Genomic DNA, 10,211 nt, shown 5'->3' with positions numbered 1-10,211 from the left:
TGCTTCCAATATTACACACAGCTGAATATGAAACCAGCATTCAGTGCTCCATTGCTTCACCAAAGTACACAAACAGAGTGTTCCAGTGCAACACATTAAGCATACATAATTAAGCTTACATAATCTGAAATCAGCGAGAGGCAAGTGGTTTTCTTTACAACAGCTGGTTTCTATTGCTTCTTTCCTCACGAACATTGACAGCAGCGTTACAAAAGTAAACATGCTGATGAGGCTGAAGTTGATTAAAAACTTAGTCAGTCTAAAGTTTTGGACTTTTGACCAAAATTTGAATGGAAAACCCCAGTTGGCAGATTTCAATAATATCCTCTTATGCCATCATTCAGCTTCTTCATTACAAATGAAAGCTGCCAAAATGAACGATACATATATATATATATATATATATATGTATATATATTTTTTGGCTTGTTATGCCTTAATTGGGGGACAAAGGACAGAGTCAGAAATCAAGGAGAGAGAGAGTGGGAACACGCAAAAAAGGAGCCACAGGTTGGACCCCAAACTGGGCCACCCAGTCTGAGGACCGATGCCTCCACAAATGGGACGCCTGAACCAACCACTAGGCCAACCCAGGGCTAAAGCTTTTAAAACAAAGTAACCTACATCTATTTTTCTTAGTCAGGTGCTTACGACAGAAATGAATGCATCAAATATTGCAGGCGAACTCCTGCACACTAGCTAAATTGCACAAATACATTGGCAACATTTTAGTACCGAAATGTTGCCAATGTATTAGTGCAATTAAGACAGTCTGCAGAAGATGGCCTGCAATGTTTGATCATTGAAAACAAGAAATGAACCAATACCGAGTGCCCAGGACTTCTATTTTTGTTGCCGTGGTATTGAAACAGGTCTTGATATCATTTGATTTAACTGGTATTGTATCAAAGTTTTAAAATCTGATATGGTAACAACCTTTAAAACACACTTTTTTTAAATTTGTAAATGAGTGAATTTACAAATGAATCAGTGAATCTTAGTCAATGACTCCTTGGCCACTAGCCCTCTTCTTCTTGGTCATCTCTTTCTGTCTGGTAGGATGCGTCTAAAGGTGAGGTTGATGCGAGGTAGGATGATCTTCTTGCGAGCGGGGAGGCTGTGGTACCAAAAGGTGTTGGTGGGCGAGTTCATGAGGAGCAGACTTCCATGAGCGAGCTCCAGCTTCACAGGTTCGATCTGTCGGCGGCCCCGTTTCCCCCGAGCATCTCTATGTCTGAAGATAAAGTCTCGAGCTGCTCCCAGAGAGACCGAGGCAATGGGGCAGAGGGGGTCCAGCTCCTTCTCATCATCACGATGCTCCCCCATGTGATCCTGGCCGTCTTTGTACCTGATGGAGAGAGGGACACTTGAAGCAGACAGTCATTAAAAAGTGACCATCATGACTCATTATTCTTACCTGTTTACTAGAACAAAGTTGAATGTTTGTCCCGTTGTTTTTGTCACAGCATCTCGAATGTATTCCAAGGTTGGAGTCCATGAACACGCTGAACGAGTCACTCCAGAGTAAGTGTAAGTTAGACCTTCATCCCCATATGTGGCCTGCTTCCTCGGTATATTGTACACCTTTCCAAACACCTGCACCTTTGCTTCTTCCCCTGGAACAAAAACAAACACAATGTTTAAAACACAACTCCAGATTCTTGTCCAGGGTTGCTGCACAAATCTAAGTTAAAGGTGACATATTCTCCTCCTCTTCAACCAGTTTAAATAAGTCTCAGAGCTCCTCAAAACATGTCTGTGAAGTGTCTTGTTCTAAATCCACTCTGATCCTGTATTGCATCATGCCTATAAACCCCTCTATTTCAGCCCTGCTCAGAACAGGCTGTTTCTGTGTCTGTACCTTTAAATATGTAAATGAGCTGTGTCTGACCACGCCCCCTCTCTGGAAGGGCTCAGGTGTACTCTGTGCTTTCTCGCTCCATGTCCTTTTGTTTACGGTGAGAAGGCAGACTCAGAGGGCAGAACAAACACCTAGCTGTGGGAGTGTCACCCACCTGGGGGAGGGGTTACTGCCCTTTGTGATGTCATGTAGGGAAAATCTCCAAACGGCCTGTTTGAGCACACATTTTCTGAAAAGTGGAGCAGGCAGAAGACGGAGAGGATGGACTTTTCTCATCATTGGGGGGTTTGTAGACACAACTAGTCTCTAGTGTTAGAACAACATGGTGAAGTTTAATTTACAGAATATGTGACCTTTAAGAATTGTTAAGACCCTAACAAAGATAAAGTGATAACATTTTTGCACAGCATAGGGTCGGTGCCTTTCAGATGTCATGTTGGACTCAACGGCTTTGATTCCCATTATCTCAATTTTAAAAGTTTATGTTTGCTTGCAACTTGCCTTTTAATACTCGTTATTTGCCCTGCCATCCACACCCTGTGTTTAAAAAATAAAATCTTTTCCACCTTGAACTCATATTTCGTATTTCATCATCTTCTCCTTCATGCAAAGTATTCTGCCATAAATTATGCTGTAAGTGAATCAGAATCAGAAGTGCAAACTTCTGCAAAACTGCAATTATACAACTAAGTTGGCAACATTTGGGTACCAGAACATGATTCGAATATTTCAAAACCTTGAACTCTACAGAAAAAGGTCTTACCTGTTGAGTACACCACCTCCTCCTCCAGACGTTTAAAAAGCTGGTCGGCCTCCTCCTTAGAGAACAGCTGAGCGTAATCACAGTCCAGTCCCTCTGCTTCGACTTTCTGCCAGGGAACCGGATGAGAAAACTCTGCTAAAGCTGAATGTTCGTCTTCATCGTCCCCCTCCTCCTGCTGCTGCTCATCACCACTCTCCAGTTTAATCTTCTTCCTCTGAATTCTTGCGTCGCTGCTGTCAGATCCCTTTTTCTTTCCCAGAGCCACAAACTTCTCCATAGCAGTCTGCTGTCCGTGTCACTCTGAGGAGTTCTGATGTCACCTGAATGATGAAAGAAGAATGAAACATTAACATTAGAGTGATTTAAAAGCTCCTGTGAGGACTTTGGATGCCCCTGTTTGACCTTGAAAATCAAAACAGTCCACCATACAGGAGATGGAATATTTATTAATTGTAATTTTTAATCCCTATACCTACTGTAGGTGTCAGATGAGAAGATTTACAGCATGCTGAAGAAACATCCCTCTTATTTATTATTTTTTCTTTATCAGCAGCTAATATTCACAATAAGTGATACATTTGACTGTTATTAAGAAAACAGGGTGATGAAGCCTGAGTGGCGTCACCCGTCTGTTGGGACAATTTTGTCCGCTGCTTGCGCGTATTGGTGCTTAATTATGGTGTTTTGTTCTTATTCATAACGCCTTTGTGCAAACGCGAGTGGAGAGGGGTTGGAGGTGTGTCGCTGGAGGAGAGACGAGGCTTCAGAATAGCGTAGGTGTTGCCAAACAGCAGTCTGTTTTGGTTTAATGCTGGTGCTCAATGGCGCCATCTACTGAATCAGAAAGTCGCACAGTCTTCCATTAAGGTTGAAAAAAAATTGGTTATGATTCCTCTAATTTTTGGATGGAGGATGTCTTACCTAATCATAATTGGCCCCCGAATTCCCGGGGCCCCTAAACGCTGTTTTCCCCCTTTTGTACAGCCCTGACACCACAAACAACATATAATGCACATTGCGAATACTGCACACAAACACAACAAAACAAATATGTTCTAATTTTGAAAACTCAAATATAAAATATTTTTGAGGAAAACGTAACATATGTGATGGATACCGTGTCAGTCACAAACTATAAGCAACACTTAGCAACAGTTTGCTTGTTTTGAACAACCCTCAGCTCATTATCATAAGTCTGCTTTCGTCACTTTGCTTTGGCGCGAAATACTTTCGGTGACTTTGAGCTACATACCGCATGTTTGCTCCTGCAGGATCAGAGAAGTTAATACGTTAACAGCAGCTTATCGACAGGTTTGTTTTTTGCGCTAAAATGATCGGACAGAAGACCATCAACACGTTTTTTTCACCTGTTTCTAAAAAGAGAGTTTCTAAGGATTTAAATGACTCGGAGGAGGATGCGAAAGAACCGGTGAGAGAAACTTCTGCTTCCCAATGCACGCTTTCAAACAAAGGTTACATATCTAGCTTGTCGCGTTGAAATATAACTTAAAATAAAAATATTTAAAAAAAAATTCACTTACATTTTATTTGTAGTTTTTGAAGCGAGTGAGGTTTTGTAGTTTGATAAGCGCATGAACGTAAATGAAGTTGCGTTCACAAGCACCGCGTTGTTCTTGATTGTTGCTAAAAGTGTTGCTCATCTGTACCACAACACGAGCATGTTTGCGCTACACTGCCGAAGGTTTGTAAAGCATGTTTCACCTCCAGCCCGTTGCCTCTCATCGGCTCTGTATTTTTCTAAATACACTAAAATTGTGCAGAAGAAGCCGAAGTGCTCAGCCGGGGACCCGGAGCCGTCCAGCCCGCGTCCTGCTCCTCTGTCTCCGGAGCAGCTCGACAGGATCGCCCGGAACAAGAAGGCGGCGCTGGAGAAACTGTCTTCCGCCCAAACTCCTCCGGGGTTCGGGGAGAGCTGGAGAGAGGGACTGTCGGCTGAGTTTGGAAAGTCTTACTTTAAACAGGTGAGAGGAGACGTCAGCACACTGCACGTGATGTATCGGTGTAGTTATAAACAGTGTTATAACTTTAAATCTCTGCCACTCCACAGCTGATGCGTTTCGTGTCTGAAGAGAGGAAACGCCACAATGTTTACCCACCTGCTGAACACGTTTTCACCTGGACTCAGATGTGTGACATCAAAGATGTAAGTTTCAGCTTCCCTCACCTGTGACCACAAAGCATGAAACATTTAATACAAGTGAGCACCTCTGGTTCATATTCAGAGCATCCACCGTTTGCAAAATCTGAACTTTTAAAATAAACAAAAAAAAAAAATAAAGTCTTAAAAGAATGTTTCTGTTTTGAGCTGCTCGGAGATAAGAGGAATCAAAACAGTGGAAAAAAATAATAGAAGCATTACAAAGTTAATTTAAAGTGGGATAATCTGATGGTTCCAAAGATCGTCTTGACAAATGTTCCTGTGGCGTGAGGTGTGTTAAGTCATTTCACCCTCCCTCATCTGCCCGGAAGACGAATTAGAAATGATAGATATTAATCAACTTTAATATTTAAGATATGAAATCCGGGGCTGTACCCGAATTGCCAAGTACCTACTCAATCTGTCAGGAGGCAGTACCTACTATCTGCTGTATACTGTTTAGTACCTACTATCTGCTGTATACTGTTTAGGACCTACTATCTGCTGTATACTGTTTAGGACCTACTATCTGCTGTATACTGTTTAGTACCTACTATCTGCTGTATACTGTTTAGTACCTACTATCTGCTGTATACTGTTTAGTACCTACTATCTGCTGTATACTGTTTAGTACCTACTATCTGCTGTATACTGTTTAGTACCTACTATCTGCTGTATACTGTTTAGTACCTACTATCTGCTGTATACTGTTTAGTACCTACTATCTGCTGTATACTGTTTAGTACCTACTATCTGCTGTATACTGTTTAGTACCTACTATCTGCTTTATACTGTTTAGTACCTACTATCTGCTGTATACTGTTTAGTACCTACTATCTGCTGTATACTGTTTAGTACCTACTATCTGCTGTATACTGTTTAGTACCTACTATCTGCTGTATACTGTTTAGTACCTACTATCTGCTGTATACTGTTTAGTACCTACTATCTGCTGTATACTGTTTAGTACTTACTATTCAGTAGGCAGATATTTGTTCCTACTTGGTCTGATTCATTCAGTATGGAAGTGACGTCATTTACGTTTCCCGAACCGGCCGCATCCACCCGTTTTTTTGTTTAGCTTTATTCAAAAAGAGTAATGCGCATATACAGTCAGGTAAACAAAACAATATCACAATGTAAATCAAGTAAAAGATTAAATAACTAAATAACATACAGTACTTAAAGAAAAGTACAAATGAAAGACAGTAATATACAGAATATAAAATAAACCAATAAAGACGCATTTAAATAGTGAAATCATTATTTAAATAGAGGGGGGAAAGGTTTTATAATAATGCAGATATTTGTTTTATTTTCTGTTGTTAATTAAAAGTAGTGATTTCAGACGGGACGTTAACTCTAGATTAAAAATTTATTAAATTAATCCACGCTCATTTGTTTTGATTTGGAGGCGGACGTGACGATTTTCGTTTAATTTCGCACAGCATTGTGGGTGGTAAAATACAATTCATTTCCTGAAAGCACGCATCTTATCCATCCTGCATAAAACCCAGAAGTTAGTATCCATACTGAAATGTTCAGTATACTGAGGTGGACCCAAAAAATGCATACTGAATGAGCACGAGAGTTCAGTATACTGAAAAGTACTGACTACTGAACTGTGGCTATTCGGAAAGGGCCCCTGTTCTGTAGGGATAATGGTGAAAACAGCCGAGCACACACACACTGTGGAACAATAGCCAATCAGGGAGCAAGCTGACTAAAGCAGGAAGCACATCAAACATAACCATGGCGATGATGGTGATAAAGTTAGATGGATGCCAGAAATAGATAACCAACTTGTTGATTTGTAGCAACAACATGAGTGTTTTTACAACGTGTCTGTAAAAGAAACAACAATCCAACTGACAAGGAAAGGAGTTGGTCTGAAACTGTTACCTCAGTGGATGTACCATGTAGCTAACAGCTAGCCGCTTTTAGCTTAACCCTCATGTTTGTTTACTCTGTAGTTATGAGATTAAATGTTAAGATTAAATGATTTGAGATTAAATGTTTTTAAAATCGTGAATCCGATTGTTGGTGAATGAATCTGTCAGTATGGGGTGTGCTTCTTTTGTTGTGTTTGAAAGTATTTGTCACAGGTAAGCTCCCTGCTCAGATGTGTTTGTGCTTTCAGGTCAAAGTAGTGATTCTTGGTCAGGATCCGTATCATGGTCCTAAACAAGCCCATGGATTGTGCTTCAGTGTCAAACAGCCGGTTCCTCCTCCTCCCAGGTAGACACCTTTTTGTCTCAGTTTCACAAGTCAGTTCTCTAACTTCAAACCTGACGTATTCATGAAACTTCTTGCCTTCCAGTTTGGAGAACATGTACAAAGAACTGGTGTCGGACATTGAAGGCTTTCAGCACCCCGGACACGGAGATCTGACCGAGTGGGCCAAACAAGGTGATTTTAGAGACGCCAATAGGATTTGAAACGATATTGAATAATTTGACAACCTTTGAGGCCACATAAAAAGACAGCTGTTGGTTATAAACAAACATGACCCTTCTCTGAAACCTGCCTCTTCAGGTGTGTTGTTGCTCAACGCGGTGCTGACTGTCCGAGCACACCAGGCGAACTCTCACAAAGACAAAGGCTGGGAGAGGTTCACAGACGCTGTGGTGCAGTGGCTCAGCAACAACAGGGAAGGCCTCGTCTTCATGCTGTGGGGAGCGTATGCTCAGAAGAAAGGAGCCGCTATTAACAGGGTGGGTATACTCTTTAATACAAACATTTAAAATGTTTCATTTAGCTCTTGCTCTAAGATGAGGATCTCTCTGTTTGTAGAAACGGCACCACGTCCTGCAGGCGGTGCATCCTTCTCCCTTGTCTGCACATCGAGGATTTTTTGGCTGCAAGCATTTCTCGAAGGCGAACGAGCTGCTACAGCAATCTGGAAAGTCTCCTGTGGACTGGAAGGCACTTTAAGTTGTCATTTATCTGACGTTTTTCTAACCTGTATGTTGTTTAACTGTGGACAAACTCGCCCGTAAGCTTTTTTAGTTGGCTGTTTATAGATGTAATATGTGCAGAGATTTATATTATACTCTTATTTTTGTGCTATACACTTTTTTTTTATAAAACTTTTTCACCAAAATGTTTTGATACTTCTTTTTATCATCTGCACCTGTTTGAGCACTGTAAATATGTTTGTGGGTTTTTTTTTTTTTTTTACTTGTTTCCCCATCAGTGTTTTAGTTCTATTACAGTAAAAAGATATTGTACATCCGTTGTCTGTGAATTTTCTCAGTGATGTTTCATCTAAAATATCCTCATCTATGAAGCCAGGACAGAAACTAAGATTGAAGGGTGGAAAAATGAAATGAAAAGTTGAAAACATAAACGTAGGGAAACACTGACTTAATACACTTATACAGGAAAATAATCAGACTCTTTTATTGCTGTTTATTGTTTTATATTAAATACAAAGTCCCTGTATAGACAGAACTACTTGTTCAGATATAAAGATGATATGAAGGCTGCCTGAGGGGCCCCTGCTAAGTGCATTTCACCATTTTTTGTAGTCTAGAAGATCACCAAACAGACTCAAATGAAAAATCACAAAGCTCTAATATAATTTAAAGCACTCAAAAAGAAAGATACCACTAGTAGGAGAAACAGAAATGTACACTAAGACCACAGGCTGTCAATGGAGAGTAGTTATCCGCCTGGGGGTGAAAAAATGAGGAGGAAAAATCATTGGGAGGGGCCCCCAATTAATTCTTGCCTCGGGCCCCAGCAGACCCTAGCATCGCCTCTGTTGATCAGACATAATGTCTGTAGTATTATATAAATGTAATATGTCTGACTAAATAAGTAAATCAACTTGTATTTCAAACTTGTATTTTGATATTTTGACTCCTGGTAAAAATTCAACTAAATTAACGAGAGTGGGTCCGAGTTGAAAACATTTCTGCCTAAGCGGTTATGTCGCCTTACAGGACGGTCGGAAACAATTTCACTATCTGTTAAAATCTACTGCTTTTTGTTTTGCACCCGAGTTGCTTACGTTATTCACGATGCATATCGGTCCAAAACTATGTACTGATTTGCATTTAAAGCGATACAATGATGGGATGTGAAAATAGAATGATTAGTATCCAACAAGGAATATCAAATGTATATCCTTGATAAGATAACCACCGTGCCTGCTTTGACGGAGAAGTAAACGAGTTTTTGAGGTGACCGTGAAGGCATCATGCACCTGCAGCTTGAGCTCACTGAAAATCGCCACTTCGCTCTGAAGGATTTTTCTAGAAAATGTCGGTAAAATATTATTTCCGACATTGAGACAGAGACAAGATATGCTTTTAATGTTAAAAAGAAATGTTTATCATGACGTTGTCTACTTAGTTGTCGTTAATTAACCTGCGTTGTATCCGTATCACGGTGGTTTCCATGGAGACTGAGGATTAATTTACCCAACGTGGCTAACGCTAGCAAAAGGTAGAGTAATAATTTAACCGTCGTTGTGTCTTCGTCAGTAGGTTTAAAACTTGTTTTTCAGTTGTTGCGACTGTTTTAATCTCAAACGGATTTGTACCTGTGATTTGTACTTACAGGAGCTGTTAGCTCACAGAGTTTAAAGTTACCGCCGTTTAAAGCGCTCAGGTTTCTATGACAACCACAATCTGACACGCTCACCAGCTACAGCTGTAAACACACATGCAACGGGCACAACCAGTCGGTATGAGTGTTGTATCCCAGTCTGCCCAGTGCAACGAGGTACTTTTGTTGTTTTAGTTATCAATGTTGACTCTTGAACTTATGAAAAGCTAGTTAATGTTGGCAACACTTGTTTTAATCACCCCCTCTCTGTAAGGGGACAGGTGTTATGGAGATTTCTGTGACCTGAAGAAGGAAGTGTCAGTCCTTAAAAATATGGAAACCGAAGTAAGACATTTAAAACCCATAATAAAAGAGTCAGTAGTGAAAACTAACTGAATACATGTTCTCATTTACTGTTTTTCATTACACATTTGAAGTACTTTTTTTTTTTTACTTTACAATTACTGTACTGTAAAATGACTTTACTCAATGAAATGATGCTGCATTTTTTGGAACAGGCGTCAATAAGAGACAGGCCTTTAATTATTTTTTAAACAAAAGTTGTTGAGTCAGAAGACGAGAAAAAGCACTATACAAGCTCAAGTCCATTTCCCATTTAGACTGTCTGCTCACTTTACGTCATGATGAGCTTTTATAACTCACAAATAACAACATCAAACGTCTGACTGAGACCTTTGCAAAAGTGTTCATTGTCTGTCTTTTCAGGAAGTGGACTCTGTGACTGAGAGTCAGAAAAGCAAGGCTCAACACATTAGGAACACCATCACATCAACTCCCAGCAGCTCCTCCTCCTCATTGCAGACTCAGGATGGTTCACGTGTACAGAGTGACATTGAACCACCACGCCCCCTGCT

General features: G+C 40.4%; 2 protein-coding genes across 3 annotated transcripts; one reads left to right on the top strand and one right to left on the bottom strand.

Annotated features, from left to right (window-relative positions):
- Window positions 1-536: 536 nt before the first annotated feature.
- alkbh2 (alkB homolog 2, alpha-ketoglutarate dependent dioxygenase) lies at window positions 537-4,303 on the bottom strand. The gene is made up of 4 exons (XM_020643231.3): window positions 4,166-4,303; window positions 2,625-2,944; window positions 1,418-1,616; window positions 537-1,348 (listed from the first exon to the last, which is right to left on the bottom strand). The coding sequence occupies exons 2-4, from the start codon at window positions 2,899-2,901 to the stop codon at window positions 1,039-1,041; spliced, it is 786 nt and encodes a 261-aa protein (XP_020498887.1). The 5' UTR covers window positions 2,902-2,944; window positions 4,166-4,303; the 3' UTR covers window positions 537-1,038.
- Window positions 3,835-8,014, top strand: LOC109990949 (uracil-DNA glycosylase-like). Of its 2 annotated transcripts, XM_020643230.3 has the most exons (7): window positions 3,835-4,053; window positions 4,406-4,606; window positions 4,693-4,788; window positions 6,923-7,020; window positions 7,103-7,191; window positions 7,318-7,496; window positions 7,576-8,014. In XM_020643230.3, the coding sequence occupies exons 1-7, from the start codon at window positions 3,955-3,957 to the stop codon at window positions 7,714-7,716; spliced, it is 903 nt and encodes a 300-aa protein (XP_020498886.2). In that variant the 5' UTR covers window positions 3,835-3,954; the 3' UTR covers window positions 7,717-8,014. The 2 variants fall into 2 exon arrangements, with proteins under 2 accessions (XP_020498886.2, XP_065807094.1); XM_065951022.1 differs by lacking the exon at window positions 3,835-4,053 and having other exon boundaries at window positions 4,217-4,606.
- The last annotated feature ends 2,197 nt before the right edge of the window (window positions 8,015-10,211 follow it).

The sequence above is a fragment of the Labrus bergylta genome, chromosome 2 (assembly GCF_963930695.1).
Source record: "Labrus bergylta chromosome 2, fLabBer1.1, whole genome shotgun sequence".
Classification (NCBI taxonomy): Eukaryota; Metazoa; Chordata; class Actinopteri; order Labriformes; family Labridae; genus Labrus; species Labrus bergylta.
Note: the sequence above shows the minus strand (reverse complement) of the source record. Positions and strands in the feature narration are given on the sequence as shown.

Coding starts and splice junctions, on each gene's coding strand:
- alkbh2 (XM_020643231.3), bottom strand. CDS start 2,901: ATGGAGAAGTTTGTGGCTCTGGGAAAGAAAAAGGGATCTGACAGCAGC. Junction 1,617..2,624: donor GGAGGTGGTGTACTCAACAG/GTAAGACCTTTT, acceptor TTTTTGTTCCAG/GGGAAGAAGCAAAGGTGCAG. Junction 1,349..1,417: donor AACTTTGTTCTAGTAAACAG/GTAAGAATAATG, acceptor TCTCTCCATCAG/GTACAAAGACGGCCAGGATC.
- LOC109990949 (XM_065951022.1), top strand. CDS start 4,217: ATGAACGTAAATGAAGTTGCGTTCACAAGCACCGCGTTGTTCTTGATT. Junction 4,789..6,922: donor AGATGTGTGACATCAAAGAT/GTAAGTTTCAGC, acceptor TTGTGCTTTCAG/GTCAAAGTAGTGATTCTTGG. Junction 7,192..7,317: donor GACCGAGTGGGCCAAACAAG/GTGATTTTAGAG, acceptor CTGCCTCTTCAG/GTGTGTTGTTGCTCAACGCG.